General features: G+C 39.2%; 2 protein-coding genes across 2 annotated transcripts in view; one reads left to right on the top strand and one right to left on the bottom strand.

The window, feature by feature from the left end:
* The first annotated feature begins 1012 nt into the window (after positions 1-1012).
* On the top strand, positions 1013-4086 carry camk2n1a (calcium/calmodulin-dependent protein kinase II inhibitor 1a). Its single transcript, XM_044220098.1, has 2 exons — positions 1013-1522; positions 2233-4086. The coding sequence occupies exons 1-2, from the start codon at positions 1354-1356 to the stop codon at positions 2301-2303; spliced, it is 240 nt and encodes a 79-aa protein (XP_044076033.1). The 5' UTR covers positions 1013-1353; the 3' UTR covers positions 2304-4086.
* Positions 4087-13965: 9879 nt separating this feature from the next.
* Positions 13966-17191, bottom strand: part of ece2a (endothelin converting enzyme 2a) — a 74026-nt gene continuing 70800 nt past the window's right edge. The window contains exon 4 of the mRNA XM_044219364.1: positions 13966-14257. Within this exon, the coding sequence (XP_044075299.1) occupies positions 13967-14257 (291 nt within the window). The 3' untranslated portion in view covers position 13966. The remainder of the gene's footprint in view (positions 14258-17191) is intronic.

Genomic DNA, 17191 nt, shown 5'->3' with positions numbered 1-17191 from the left:
TATCCTTAGTTTTAGTACGTATGGGTCAAGCTTCAAGAACCCTGGATCCTACATTTCCCACAATGCAACCAACTACTTTTTTTTGTTAGACCCTTCCTACCTGGTAAAAGCCTAAATGTTTCAAGCTCCATGCCCCAGTTTGTAGTCTGTAAACCCTGATGATGTCATCAGGGTTATTTTCTCAGACTTGACAAAGCTCCTCCAGAGCCACAGAAGACATTAGACAACTGTAGAGTTGTAGACAACTAAAGAGTAGTAATACCACAGTGTAAAAGTACTCTATTATAAGTAAAAGTCCCACATTCAAAATTTCATTCAAAACTAAACAAATTTAAGTAAAAGTACAGAAGCATCAAAAATACTTTTTCAAAGTGTTATATTATTGTTATTAGATTATTATAACAGATACAATATCATGTAAACAACATTGTAATGTTGTAGGTGGTGGAGATGGAGCCAATGTTAACAAATGTATATACTGTTACATAGTTTAATCTAACACATAATATTTTATAAGGTCATCACATGTTTTGTATGTAAAATCTTAATCTGTAAAGTAACAGATGAATGTAGTAAATGTAAATTTAGAGAAGAAAGAACAATATTTCTCTCAGAAATATAGTAAATTAGTAGTATAAAGTGGCATAAAATAGAACTCCTCAAATAAAATACAAGTACCTGAAAATTGTACTTAAGTACAGTACTTGAGGAGCCTAAATGTACTTTCCACTACTGACAACTATGCAAAGAAATACCTAATCCTATAGTATATTATTGAAGGAAATTATACTACATAATATGTGACTATAATGTGCTATTATTTTCAGCATGGCTGCTTCACTTGTGCAATTTCATCTCACGCCTGATGATGTCACTCTTGCTCCTCTACCACTCGTAGTCTCCTAACACACACATACACACACACAAACACACACGAACACACAAACATACATGAGCGCGCGCGCGCGCTTCAAACCCGGATGGATGACTTCACCGTTCTGCCTGGGTTTCCTTTATGATCCCGGGATCTCCCACTTCCCTCACCAGACATCAGCCAGCAACACAGGCGAACACAACTCTCTCCCTCACACACGCCGTCTCTCCCTGCAGCTGCAACACATCCAGAGACCGCAGAGAGACCACAACAACACCCGGACCTGGAGACACTGGCCCCCTGATCCCCATCGAGTTACACTACAGAAAGGATCCCAACAGGAGAGACACCAACCACTGCAGCTTGCACAAACACCAAAAAGGGATCTACGGCTGTACTGAGCACATAGCCACTGAGGAAGACTTTTATCTACTTTTTTTTTTTAATCTGCGCTGGTGATCCTTCTCCGTCGTGCCACAATGTCCGAGGTGCTGCCATACAACGAGGGGAAAATGAGCGGCTACGGGGCGGACAGCGAGGTCAGTCAGATGTCCTTTAGCTGCGGACTGCAGGACACAAGCGCCTTTTTCGCCGCGTCGCAGGCGAAAAGACCCCCGAAGCTTGGACAGATCGGCAGAGCCAAGCGAGGTAAAGGATGGTTAAATAAAGGATTCACACTAAGGCATGTTGTCACTATAACTGATGGTCAGAATTATTTCTGTGATAGAAAATATATGAATATTGCAAGGCTGCAACGTATTTAAAGACTTACAGTGAGTTTGTTGTGATGCTCAGCAGTGAGTTTATTGGTATTCATATTATCTCTTTTAATTCATGTTGTTCCATCTAGAATATTCTACCCAATTTTGATATTTGAAAATGCACCGCAGGCTCAGTACTTCTTTATAACACGAGTCTGTGGTTGTCGACGATATTCAAACTGTTTACATGCATGCACGAGAAATTACCTTCATGCAAGGGCACACCCCACGCTGTAGCCGTCAAACAATAGGGTTAAATTGTAAGGATAAAAGCCTGGCTCGTCGCCATTACCGGGAATGAGTTGTTTTCACCAAGTGCGCGTACTCGAGGTCGGGGATTTGCAATAGTGCTTTAATTAATTTATTTATTCACCTGCAACCGCATTACAGTCACATTTTCTCTCGCTTGCTTTGATTAGTTAGTGCGCAATAAGCCCCTCTACTATTAGCCATAAAGAAGAACCCATTATGGAGAGAAATCCTGACCTATAATAAAACACAATGACCTCACTATTGACTGGAATATTGTAGAAATCTCATCATGTATCTCAGCTGTCATGGTCTCAGTAAACATCTCCCCCCCCCGTCTCTCCACAGTGGTCATCGAGGACGACCGAATAGACGAGGTCCTGAAGGGGATGACAGACAAGTCTTCACCTGGCGTTTAAACATGAGCGATGCCTTGCAGACTTTTTAATTTTGATCACCGATTTGAAGCACTTGTCGGCTGTGCATGTTCGAGGACTGCAGGAGAAAACGACGGCACGAAGCGAGGATGGGATGATGAGAGGAAAACGAAAAGGGCAAAGGAGGGAAAAATTGGAGAAGGCTAAAAGGAAGATAAATGAGGAAGAAAGAGATGAAGAAAGAAAGAGAAAGAGAGAGAGAGAGAGAGAGAGAGAGAGAGACTCTGGAAAAGACCAAGATTTATCATGGGATTGCTGGCAATTCTCCAAACGAATCCCGATTTTAACTACTGCTGCGCAGCAAGATGTTGAGATGGCGGACACTGCTCTGTATCTCAACCTCTGCTGACTTTAATGATGGATGAACTTGTCATTACTTCACGACCATCTCTTTTTCCTTTCCAAAAGCGCTGTAAGCAACAAAATACTGCAACTGGAGGCTGAAGCTAAATCCCAGCCCTATTTCAATAAGTTGTACAGTAGGTAGGCTAAGCTCTCAAACATCCCCCCTCTTCCTCCCCTCCCCCTCGTCCTTTAGGCTTTGCTTTGTTGATTCAGTCAGCGACGGTGCATTCAAGGGAGCTGTCCTTTCAGCACTGTTCCAATGCATTCCTGTTGCTGCAAACGCTTTTTAAACAGACCAACCAAACTCTCAAGTCTACTAAATAGAGGAGACCCATTGTATGTAAAAACATATATCCGAGGATGGTGCAATGTTAATATTTTCTGTAGTAGAAGCCCATTTGTTTTTGGCCCTTAAAGAACATTAGGCCACAGTTTAAAACTGAACCACAGGCTACATTCTAATTCTTCTTCTTCTTCTTGCATTACTCATCAGTGGTTATAGGTGCAGGTTGGCACCTTCATGTAGCTGATTTACACCGGCACATATCTTTGTTTTCCTCCTCTCTTTTTATTTTATTTTGCATTTTCAAATTCTCAGATATCTACAGAGGCCAGCAGAGACGTGGAGATTATAGTAAATGTTTAAAATAATAGTCATGAAATTGATGGGAAAAAAATTATTTGGTTATTTTAATTTAGCAATTATTCGTGTTTCGTCTTCTATACATTTTAAAGTTTTTCTCCATCTATTTGCATGAACTGTCACTCCGGTGCCAACACAGGTGCCACTACTCTTACCCTGGCACGCTTCTTTTTAACAAAAGTCATATTTGTATTTTTATATCTAAATATTTGTTATTTAAATGATATGCTAGTCTATCGTCTTACAATTCATCAACAAAAAATATTTCTACTTCAGAGAGGATATACAGAATGAGACTAGGCTTCATAAGAGGCGAATCTAAGATTTTGGTGAACTGGTCTCGTTCTATATCAGAGGTCGGACGTTTTTTAAAGACTAACTGAATGTGTCTGGGGTTTTTGCACACATCAATGTTAAACTATTATTAAGAAATCGTATACTGTGACTTGAGCTTCGTTGATGAATTTGTTAGAAAATGGCAGTTTTAGAGTATATTGCACTGTTTACGAGTATCCTCAAATAACAAGTTGTTATTTGACCGATTTTGGACATTACAGTTTTTTGTTTTTTAATTTTGTTTATTTTGTACCATTATTTTAAAGAAACTGGATATGGTTTGTTGTGCATGAAACCTTAATATTTTCAATAATGAAACATCGTTTTATGAAGCAAAAAAGCAACAAAAATGTCATGACATTCTAAGAATGAGTCATTGTATATTATGATGCCATTTTCACTGTATTTGGTGAATTAATAAATGGTGAAAGAAAATGTAAATGTGATTCTCTGGTATGGCTTTTGTTCAAAGACATTTCTACTAAGAGTTGAACGGAAGATGACAATCAGAGTAGCCTGGGCTTGTTCTGTCAAGAAGAAAAAAACTGCACATCACCTCAGCACAGTGACAATTAAAAAATAAACTTAAGATGTTTTTAAGAAACAGAACATACACGTAGTTGCAGCATTTGAAAGCAAAAGTCTCAATTTCTTTGTAGCCTTTGGAATCAGTAGCCGTTACCTCAGTGACAGTAAATACTGATCCTTATTTAAAGAGCAGGGAAGGAACAGTGATCCATCTGCGAAGCTGTTTAACAGCTCTGTGCTGGCCTACGCTAGTGAATCCATTAAACCACAGACCCCGGGGGAGCCGCGGCTGGCCACATGATCATCTATCAAAGTCTACATGTACAGTGTCCTCATACAGTAGCTCTCACACAAAGTCTACAGCAGGCCTGTAAACACTCACTTTGGTTGGTACGCCAATTTTGATGCACCAAGAAAAACCTATGTCACCTGTATACCTCACAAAAACCTATCTTCTTTCTTCTTTTCCTTTCGGCTGTTCCATTTCAGGGGTCGCCACAGCGAATCATGTGCCTCCATCTAACCCTGTCCTGTGGTGTATATGTCTAACATACCCACACAGCCCTATCAGATGGGCTCAAGTACCCCTTCATTGTACCCATTTGAGAGGTGGGATGGTCTTCATAGAATTGTTTAAACAGCATTTGACGGAAGAGAGAACACAGTGGATCTGGTGGATCTGGATCTGATACATATGCAAATCCACAGAAGACAATATTGTCTGGGAATCTTTGTTAAAGCTTGGTGTCTTTTTTTTTCTTTTCTTCAGCAGTCAGTCAAGTTTGCCTTCAAACAACAACCATTTGGAGTGGCAGAAACTTGACATTTATCCATTACTTTTAGCATGTTGTTGGCTTTTTGCAAACTAGTTTAAACATACTCTCAATCGCAACAATTGGTATAAAGGTGTTACATCTGATTCACGTCAGTGGAAAACTATGCAGTCGAACTAACATACCTATAGTTAGTAGGTCTCTGTGACGATAAATATACTAAAGATCAGCATCGCAGCCATTTGTAATCCAATTTGTGTGTTTATTTTTCTTCTAAACATAAATATGTGTATATACTGTATATATTTTTATCAAATAATGTTTTTTTCATATTAGCTGAGCGACTCCACAATCTTTCCAAGTACCTCCCAGTAACTGCAGAAGAACCCCCTGAGGTACCCTGGTTAGGAATCACTACTTTATTATTATCAATCGATCTGTGAAATTAGGTGAAACTGTCAGATGGAAGAAAAGGTGAAGAATACTGTATACTACAATGTTTGCCAACAGTGTCAGTCAGGAAATTGTCAGTTCATATCACCCGTCTTCTACCTGAGGTACACAAACCCGCACGGCATTGATAACAGCATTAATAAAAGCTCAATATAAATTCATTTCCTTGTAATCACACTATAGAATGTTCCTGGAAATCACGCTGCAGATTCGACAGATTTTCAGTCTTGTTTGTTTATCCACAGTATCAGAACCCATCTATAAAAAGCTACATGTCAACAATACATGAACACTGATCCTTATATTACTCTGATATGCACTTCACTCAACAGAACATCAACAAAGCGTCATCAGTGTAACCGACCACATTCCCATCAGTGATATTAGTGATATTGACTGCCCTGATAACATCAGCACAGCACTGAATGAACACATAGTGCCATCGATCATGTTGTTGTGGATGTCGTGTGTGTGTGTGTGTGTGTGTGATTGTCTGAGGTCATGGGCAATTACACTTTTCACAGTAATTGGAAGCCCTGGAAGGCCGGAACCGGACTAAAATATTTGGGCAGATATTGAATTGTGTTAGCTCTGCTCCGCATTTCTCTCACTGTCATGAGTGTGACTGTGGACGTGTGATTTTTTTACAGTAATTCATTCAAGTCCTACTACCAATAGTGCTGCAGTATTGCTCTCCCTAAGTGTTATAACTTCTTGTAAGCTTATTTGTAATTTCATAGTTTTGCATTCTTTTCAGGCTCAACACAGAATATTCTTAAATCAAAATAGACATAGTTTAGACATTTGAGGGGCAATAGGCTTAAAGTAAAACACTGGTGGTATTTTATCTTTTAATCATTATCAACAAATTCTCTAAAGAGATCAAAACCAGCAATTAATTTATCTTACAAACAGTATTGTCTGTGTAGCCAAAGTGCCTCTGTGCCATTAAACTCCATTGTTGCCCACAAACTATTAAAAAAATACAATAAAAGACTATTGCATTTGGTGACATATTGCTTCATTGCAATGAACAAAGCCAGAGTAGTATATTCTGAAATAGAGCCAGACGATGTTAGCTTATCACAGATTGTATCAGGTATATGTTGGCCAATAAGTAACAAGAAATTGCAGTTTCAGAAATACCAAAGATATGTTTGAGGTAATTTAGAAACAATATCTCTATAACATACTTTGTCCACCTGAGTTTATTTTTCAACTGTCAAACATTCCACTCACTCTGTCATACTTCTTTTAGAAACAAATTTAGAGCAATAGTTCAACATTTTGGGAAACATGCTTATTTGCTGTCTTGCCGAAAGTTAATCGCAGTTTGTGCCTCTCACGTTTTACCATTACATTTGAGTCATGGAGCATGGAGAAAAATTTTACCCTGCAACCTTTAAAAAAACGAAGGGGGTCGGTTAACAACAATTATCGTTGTTCTGAAGGTGTTTCCTAAAAAATGTAACTTGTTTCCCAAGTTGCGTCTGTCATATCTGTACAGTAAATGTGAAGCTACAGCCAGCAGGCAGTTAGCTTAATTTAGCACAAAGCCTGGAAACAGCTAGTCTGGCTCTGTCTGAAGTAATGCAATTTGCCACACATCTTTAATTCATAAAAACCCAAAGCGTAAAAGTGACGCGGTTGTGTTTTCACAGGGGTTTGGCCTTTTTTACACTTTAAACCCAAACCAATCTTTGAACAGAGCCAGACTAGTTGTTTCCTCCTGTTTTCAGTTTTTATGCTGAGCTAAGTTAACCAGCTACTGGCTTCAGAATGCCATACTGTCATATTTAACATATTACTCAAAATGTTAAAATATTGCTTTAAGGAATCCCTATCAAAATTGTTTTATTTATGTTATGAATTTATGCAAAAAAAAAAAACTGACCATATTGTAATCAGAATTTTTCAACTATAAAATACTGGTGTCTGACTCAAAAATCCAGTATCGGTCAAGCTCCATCTGAAACAAATTCTACCACTGCATTTTCAATCTCTGACGAGCAACTCCATGTCAGGCAGACATCACTGGGCATGCTCAAGAATGCAGTTTTGTGTTTACACTGCTTTGCTAGTTTAGTTAGAGTTAAACATGTTTAGACTAAACCAGCTACAATATATCAGGCTTTGGCTACAGACAATACTTTTTAATTGGATAAAATCATTGTTGATTTTGGTCTTTTAATAGAATTTGTTGACAATAATACAAAAGACAGAATGACACCGGATTTATCCTTTAAGTTCTAAAGTAGGATGTCTGGAACATCTCAGGCAACAATGAACGAGCTACTTCCCTCTGATAAGACGGGTCAGAGGTCAGCTGACTGTTAGCTGGAGCTGTAGAATGAACCTGGGGTCTTTGTGGCTCCTGTGTCCTGACCTGGCAGATGGGTTAGGAGTGCAGGCCACACTGGGGTCGACGCAGACATGCTGTACATGCCTCCGTAATGGACAGTCACTGTGTAACCACACAGAACGACTGGATGGAAAAACAAGCATGACAGACGTTTGTGTGCAAAACAAACAAAATGCTAAAGCAGCAGCACAGAGACACCACTGTAGATGTTAAGTGCCATTGTTCTGTTGCCTCTGACGTTATCTCTCAAACACACGAACACACACACACACACAGCTGAGAGCAACTCTCAGTTCTAGGTTCAAACTGAGCGTGTGCAGTGAGGACAGAGCTTTGATCTGATTCCACATTCCCATCCTGAGTGGACGTCCATTAATATTCCTCCTCCAGTTACATAAGCCTGCCATACAGTATATTAAGCTGTCCCAAGAGAGATGGGCAGACATACAGTGCAGTTGAAGGCAATACTTTCTCTTAGTCCTCACTACATCTAATGCAGACTGGTTTCCACTGACAAGGACAACTGGTGATTCCCCCAGCCTATCTACGCTGGTCTATTGCAAGTGGCTACACAGGGTGTAGGTTAGATGAAAATTCTAGTTTATTACAGTTTGGGTCTTATTTTCATAGTTTTGGCAATATTTATTATCTGGTGCGTTAAAGTTGTCCTCAAAAAAGTAATTGCCGAGATCTTGGGACGCAGCGACATCACTACATCAAAGTCTGACGAACCAAGAAACACCAAGTTAATAAGTTAATCATTTTTGGAAGCCTGAAAGGGTAGACTTGCCTAGTATTTAACAAGAAAAAGAGAATTATTAGAGAAGGTTAGAAAAGGAAGTTTCTTTTTAATTTTGTATTGAAAAGAACCTTAAATGTGGTTTAAAAAGCTGGTTCACTAGAAGTTTTCTTTTCATGAATATTCCCAATGGATATATTTTACATTTGAATTTCTTTGCATTGTTCAAATCACAATTTTCCAAAACTAAATGGAGGTGAAAGAATAAAGAAACACAGCAGGTTGATTAACAAGGTTTACTGTGTTTTTCTCTTTGCTGTAGAAAGTTTTACTAATTTTTCATGGACAGCTACCAAGGCTACCGAAAATTAGCCTACTAAAGATGCCTTCTGCTGTCTCAGTCAATCACATAAGTTTGCAAGTCGTAACCTTCTGTCGAGAGTCTCCCACTGTCTCATATGTTTACCACAGACAAAGAATTTTGCCTTTGTTTCATCTTCCAAATAAATTTGACTTACCTGGAGTTGATTTAAAACCTGTATGATCGTCTGACTGCTCGTGTTTCTTGCCCCATTGGACTTATTTTTAGTTATGTTGCTGCATTCCCGGATCTCAGAAATTAACTTTGTGCAATGTTTTTATTACCAATAGAACAAAACTACAAAAATAGGACACTGGTTGGAAGAAACTAGAATATCCCTTTAACAATCACTGAGGATGCTTTTAGTGTAGTTGCAGTAAGTAGGCAGTTTAATGGGGTACAAACAGGCAGTAGTGCTGTGTCGTGATTCAGTTTAAGCACAATGTGGCAGATAAAACCCAGAGATGCTTGGATAAATCATGCAGTCGACCTTTTGACTTCAATGAGCCCTCATGTGACACCCACACACCAAAGCACTCAGGACCAATCGATGCAGACAGAGAGGGCAGGGTGGTGGTGAGAAGAGTGACTGAGAGAGTAAAAGAGAGACAGAAATACAGACAGAGAGAGAGAGAAAGGCATTGAGCATGCAGTAGATTAGTGTTGTTGCTGCCCTTGGGCAACAGAGCATGGAGGACAATTAGCAGCAGGAGAGAAAATTCTGGCTATACTATCTCACACACATAAATACACAGCACTCTATATTAAATCATGGCCTCAGACACCTGGATGACTCAGGTGATCCACTGAAGAAACATAAAACTGCACATAAGGCGAAAAGGTTTGTGTTTAGGAGAAAATGATGACTAAACTTCTCCTGCATGAGGCCTGTGCTCTGCTCTGTGGTTATATAACTTAAGTCCAGTCAAGTTAAATCTCATTGTTGGGGTATCTGCCGTTGCACATCAGTCAGTCCAACTAAGGAAGCTGAAAACCAAATTTAGGGACTGCTGAATTTCAATATATTCATATATTGATAGAGTAGAAATGGAAGTCTAACTGAGGTAAAACTGGGGAAAATGGTGTCATGTTTTGGGGGGAAAATAGAGCAGAAAAGCAGTAAAAACTAACTCTCCACGGACAAACCCAACCTCCATCCATCCACACTGAGTGTTAAATCCATTGAATGTTTTTATGTCCCAGTGCTGCAGTGTCACTGGTCTGCACCACCTAGCCTCTATTGTCAATATCAAACCCACTCCCACTTACATAAGCACCCTCCTGTCATTCACCCTGCCACGCCAAATAGGTGTCAGGCTGTTTCTTTTTTAACTCTCCGGTCAAGGTAGTCAGGACATTGCACCCAATCGTCACAAAGGAAACCAGACAATAGCCAATGGGGTTTACCCAGAGACAATGCAAGGGTCTTATTTAAAAGACAAACGAAATAAGAGTGTGGTAATGACACACTTTTTAGTTAGTATAAAAGACAACATTTTACAAAATTCTACATTTTATTTAACAGATAGAGATCAAAAGCTCATTCTTGACTTTGGAAACAGTAACTTGACAAAAAAATCTCACCACATGGTCTATTTAGTAGCTGTTCTGGAGCTTTCAAACGCATCACACGATCTTCCTCAGCAGGTGGAGTTGGCCCAGTTATCACAGAATCAAAATATCCAGAAAATCCCCCTAAATGGTGAGATTGTTTGGTTAACTGCTGTTTCCAAGGTCTGGAATGGATTAAACAGTGAGTTTATCTGCTCTAACTGCAATCGTTAGCATGTCTGGATAATCGCTTACTACCTACAGTATGAGAGTTACTACCAAAGAGCACATCAGTTTTTTTCAATAATATATTTATTGGGATTTTCCATATCACATTACAGAAAACAGAGAAGCGTATGTGAACAAAAACAAAGTAGAAACAAAAAAGAAACAGGGCATATTTAAAGAAAATAATGAATTACACTGCTGCCTCACTAGCACAACACATTCAGTGGGAGAGCTGGACGGCATACTATGGATTTTGTTGCTGGTCAGGTTCAGCTCTGTATTGAGCAAGGTGATCCAGAAATGGCTGCCATATATCAGAAAATGTATTAAGATTGCCCATCATGCCGTATCGAACTTTCTCCAAATGTAATATACCAGTGAGCTTAGTTAACCAGGGCTTAAACTGAGGCACAGTTATGATTACCATTATATACATAATATTGCTTTGCACTGAGACACTGCGGTTTAGTAGAGAAAGAGAAAACCCAAATGCACTCTCTGGATCAGGTTCAAACACACAGCCATACATGTCAGAGAAACATGTGAATATGTCACACCAAAAATTGATTTGAACAGTTTTGGACATGTCCAGAAATGGTGGGTCAGAGAGCCTTCGTCAGATTTACATCTATCAAATAGAGACGAAATGGTAGGAAAGATTCTGTGCAATTTAGTTTTTGAATAATGAATAATGTGCATCACCTTGGATTGGATTAGTTGATGCCTGGCATTAACAGAACAAGATGGATCCTGTTAAGGACCTCCTCCCAACCTCATCCCCAGTCTGTGCACCCAGCTCCTCCTCCCAGGCATTTTTCAGAGAGTGTGTGGCATAATTCACTTGTTCAGAAACTATATTTACAAAGAGACCAGTTTTGGATTCAGGTGGGCCCAGCAAAAGAGCTTTAAAGCCCCAGATAAAAAGTGTTGAGTGTACTATTGAGTGTAATGATTTGAGAAAAGACCTTGTCAAAAAATGGGTAGATTTTGAAACAGATACAAGAATCTCGGCAGAGTGACTATTTTGATGGCATTTATGCGCCCACCATAGAATGAGGAAGGGTCCTCCATTTTTCAATGTGCCCTCCCAACAAAAATTAGTTTAGGGTCTTTTTGCAGAACTACTCCAAGATACTTCAGTTTATCTGTATTTATTTTGAAAGGGAGATTACAGGTTACATTAAAAAGGCCCTGTTGGCGACTAGCACATTCACTGTGTGGCATTTCTCCACTGTGTGGAAGTCGGACCTGGATACTATCATAGTTTAGGGTAACATTAGCGGCTCTGTCCTGCTCTTTATAGTTACTTTTTTTTGTAACCCCAGCTAATGTTACCCCAAGATAGCCCTACATTCGCCAAACTCATCAGTTAGTCCTCATCCTAAAAGCCTTTTCTCGTGTAACGTTAAAAGTGAAAACACAAAGCTTGACAAGTGTTGCAACAGTAACTTTTGGGGGTTTGGGTTTAGCCAACAGTCAATTTCATGACAACTGTGCAAATTCCATCTGCTCAGCAAGATCGCATGATATGATCAAAAGCTCAAGAACAGCTACTAAACAGACCTTGCCGTGAGACAGTTTTGTCAACATCAAAGTTAAAGTTAAACAAACTAACATGTTACACCAGCAGAAAATCATGGAACGAAAGAGCCGTCTGAAAAATCACACACCTTTTTTTTTTCAAGTCTTAAAAATAGGCGGTAATTAGATCTCAGTGGAGAATTAAAAATAAATGATTTCTACTTTATCAACGTGGTCCCCCCTCCAGTCACCAGCCTTCCTGCCTGTCTGCACGCCTGGCTCTCTCTCCCCTTTCTGGTCTATATTTAAGCAGCAGAGAGCACAGGACCCGAGTCTCATCTCATGTTTCCTCAACAAATAACACGCAGGGTGAGCTATTACTTGTTAAAGTAGACACGGGACAGATGCAGACAACCCTAACAGAAGGGGAGACTCTGACTGACATATTAATACACTTTAACACTGATTTTACATGCAGGCCGATGCTGCTGCTATGTACTATGTCTAGACATGTCAGTTTGTCTTACAAACTGCACAACACTGGCAGGCTTGTACTGCACCACAGAATCAGAGACTGTTGAATCTTTCTGATGTACAGGCAGACAGAACAGTTAAGGACACTGGGATGTAAAATTGCTTTAAAAAAAAGATAAAGGTTTCTATTATGAACTGCACTAGAACAGAAGCTGATAGTCTGATAGTAGCAGCTTCAGAAAATTATGACAGACAGAAGAAAAACCATGATGAGTCTTATGAGTCATAAGAGGTAAGTAGTTGGCAAAGGTGCGAAGGTAAGTCTATACATTTTCATACACGTAGGTGACTTTTTTGTTAAAAACACTGGGTTTATTGGCTTGTGCCACCACTGTAATACAGGTAGACAGAAGAAAAACCATGATGAGTCTTATGAGTCATAAGAGGTAAGTAGTTGGCAAAGGTGCGAAGGTAAGTCTATACATTTTCATACACGTAGGTGACTTTTTTGTTAAAAACACTGGGTTTATTGGCTTGTGCCACCACTGTAATACAGGTAGTTTTTAAAATAGATAAGTTAGTTAGGTCTTTTCCTTGGGTTTTTGTTTTCCCAAGGAGGTTATTTAGGGTACATTTTGTTTCATTTTTCTTTTATTTGGCACAACCACTTTGTGCTGTTTCCCCCCATGTTTAGACCATCAACAGTCTATGCATGTAAATAAATACCATGTTTTCTTTTGATCAGTCTCAAACATGATTTTTTCCTGGTTGTTATGTCTGTCTCCAGTTTCCCTGGTCTACCTTGGGAATGTAACAACTTCATCTTATCGTGCATTCACCACATGGATTTCAAATTTGATTGTAACTTTAAAAAAAAAAAAAAAAATTTATATAAGCTGTTTAGTTAAAACAGACATTCTCATCTAGTTTCTTTTATTAACAATTTCTCAATTTAATTTACAGAATATTTTGCTGATATATATATATATCACTATCATGACAGAAAATTACATATAACATGATTTTATTTGTATTAGGTATCCCTGGTGGTGTGTAGTCTAAATCCAATATAAAACAAGTCCAATATAATCATTCCTCATAGATGTCCAAATGAACATCTATGACCATACCACAACTAAAAATACATTATAGCTAATTTGTACAAAATCACACAACAGTAAGTTAGAAATTTGGGGTAACAGAGGAAGTTACTGCTGTATTTGGGAGGGTGGAGAAGTTTGAGTTTCTGAAGTCATTATCACAGTAAAGAGCTTACGTATAGATCTTAAGGATAATGTATTCCTAGGATTCTTTTTGATAATCCAGTTATTTTACAAGTCAATATTAGACAGGTAGTCTTCCTTATCCTCATTTTGTGTTGTGGTGATTGTGGTAGGTGGGGATTTGGTGTCTTCCCGTAGCTTTTTCTCAAGAGCTGCATCTTCTGGGCTAAGCTCCTCTCCTTTGGTCATTACATACACAAAATATTGAAAGCCTTCTCCATAACTGTACTTCTTAATTGACCAGTTGTACTCTGTGCGAGCATAGAGGCGTTTCCGGAAGAGGGGGTTGGCAAAGGTTACAGAGACAAACCGTCCTCCAGGCTTCAAGCAGCGACTAATCTGGGAGAAGAACAGAGAAAGAGGAGAGGAAGAGTATTAGAAGACATTACTACCAAGACCCACACCATTATAATTCCCACCATCAATACCCACAACCTCTATCGCTACCTGAGCAGCCAGAGTTGTTGAATCATTTGAGTACTCTCTATCTTCACCAAGATCATTTATACGCTTGATAACTGAATATGAAAAGCTGACAATGCATCAGCAGCAAAAGTTTTAGGCATTAAATAACTCACAATCAATCGATCAATTACCTTTAGCCATTTTTAATGCTGATATCATTTCAACATTTCTGGGAACACAGCAATATTCATAAAATGCATTTGTTCTTAGATAAATACTTTCTGGTTTTAAAGGGAAACTACATTTTATTACTTGGGTTTTATTTTTGTAGCTCCAGCCATTGGTTCTGTCAGTTACGATAACATTGCACTTACTGAGTTAATTGCTGGCATCTTGGACTGTGGTGACATTACTAAAAACAGGTCCAATGGGGCAACGAGCATGATGAGTCATGATCATACAGTTTGTAAACAAAGCCCCGGGTTAGTCAGATTTATTTGGAAGAGAGGATTAAGTTAGGTCTTTGTTTAAAACCTTTATAATCGACTGGCCGTATTTTTTTGCCCCAGCTGTTTTACAATTAATTACAATTACTTTGGAGAGTACAATGTTATAAATAATAATAATAATAAATCGTAGTTTTCCTTAAGGAAAGGCAGCGCCGTGGGAGAGGCAATCTTCTAAATTAAATCCAAATCTGAGTCACAAAAAGCTCTGTGACTACTTGTTGCTTGTTAGATACCTTAAGATTGAATTCCACCTATGTCATAGACAGACACTTCTGCACATTTGTCAAATACCAAATTCCCTTAAATCGGCATCTCCCCAATCAGGCACATGCACTGCATCGCTGTAAGCCAGAGCAAACATTAAGCACAGAGCTTTTCAGTCCACAGTGCTGCTCAGTCATGCAGTCTGATAATACGGTGTGACAGCACGAAAACTGTGAAGGTCCCTCCATATGAATAATTGTTGCTCTGGGTCCATCAACACTGATTATCCTTCGTGTGAGATACACGTGTGCATCACGACACAGTAAGCTTCAGAGGACTGCAGAGCTCAGGCAAACAAGAGTACGCACACACAGAATATGAACACAAGCATGCGGAGACACATTTAGCTAGACTCAGGCAGGGACTTTCTCCAGAGACAGAAGTGTGTGTGGGAGTGAAGAGACAGAATCTGCAGAACACTGAGCAGTGACCACCAAACTTTTTGTATTTCATACATCAAACATGTAAACTGTGTCAACATATTGTCCGAACACAATGCTTGAGAAGGCATACAGGTACAGGCATACAGCAGATTTAATTGCAACAAGTTACATAAACCTGCTAGCAAGCAACAACTAATTCTCAGAGTTGTGGACTTGAGTCACATGACTTGGACTTGAGTCAGACTCAAGTCACAAATCTGGTGACTTTAGACTAGAAGATCCGTGACATACGGTTGTAAGCTCTGGAAATAGCTAGTAGGTGAACCTTGAGTTAGTTTTTTTTTGTTTAATTTGAAATGTTATATGAGCAATCAACACCACATGGACATCTACTGTTCCAAGTGATACACGTAAAACATGTTCTAGAGACAGAATTTATGAGCCAATTCATGAAGCCCTAATGCCATACATTGTAGACTGCAGTCCTGGGGTCTTTGGAGAGAAGAGTCTCTCTGAGACGAGCACGTGTATCCTGCTCTTCACACATGATTCATCTCCACCAGCAAGCAGCCCGAACATGAATTATTCACTCTCCACTGTGACATGGGGGAAAAGCAAGAGGAAGGGTGGAGGGGTTGTTGGATATGGGATAAAATGAGTAGTATAATGCATAGAAATGGGAGAGAAAACAAAGCAGAGAAGCGAATGAACTTGAAGAGATGAAGCCATGACAAAATGAAAAATGGAGTGAATAACATTTTTTTTTCAAAACCTTGCTTTTACTTTTCAAGGTGGTCCAGACACCTTAACTGTTCCTCAACCAAATAATATATACTGACCTTACAAAATCAACAAAATGATTCCTTAATCTGTCTGTCTCTAGACTTTGATGGTGGGGAGAAATGTAATGAACAATACGGTACCTCTTCAGGGCAAAATGTTGCATGAGCATTATTTTGTGATGAATGCAGAAATACGTTTGCAAATCTGCAATTCTAAAGGAACAGCAAACACGCATATTTCCCAAGATTTTGTGTCCAGTACAGAGATAGGTGCAGGATATCTTTAAACTAGCTTAGCTCTATGCCATGAGCAGAAGTAAACTGCTAGTGTCCATCCAAAGTGAAAAAATACACCTTCCAACAACTTAAAAAGTGTCCAGTTTACATGTTGCGTCTTGACAGCTAGAGTCATCTGTTTTTTTGTTCAGAGTTACAACATTGTGGGAGGAGTAGGCAACTGCACTGCGCTAAACGGGACTTTTGAAATATTGCAAAGCAAATAAGCATGTCGATCGGTATCTTTGTGCAGACTGACCACAAGTAGGGTATAAGTTAACCTCATGAAATCTTTTAAATGTGAAGGTACTGTTTTGCATGCTATGGCGCTGAAGTTAGCATGCAATTCCCTCTCTATTTTCAGAAAATATATAATGCACTTCACCAACTCATCAAAAACACCAATAATGTCAGACACCTTGGTCCACAAACCTTTTTTTTTTTTTTTTTTTTACTTATGTCCCTAAACGCAAACAACAGGGACACGTCGTAGATTATTGGGAAAACCGCCACAGCAATTATCAGCCTCTCTTTTGGCTTTTTGGTTCCCGCTGAACCGCGTCATAGCTCATTACTATAAAGTTGCCCAGACTTCAACTTTCCTTGATGCCCACGCTGTCCAAGATGCGCTGCTGCTCATGCTTGCTCACATAG

The sequence above is a fragment of the Siniperca chuatsi genome, linkage group LG13 (genome assembly GCF_020085105.1).
Source record: "Siniperca chuatsi isolate FFG_IHB_CAS linkage group LG13, ASM2008510v1, whole genome shotgun sequence".
Lineage (NCBI taxonomy): Eukaryota > Metazoa > Chordata > Actinopteri > Centrarchiformes > Sinipercidae > Siniperca > Siniperca chuatsi.
Note: the sequence above shows the minus strand (reverse complement) of the source record. Positions and strands in the feature narration are given on the sequence as shown.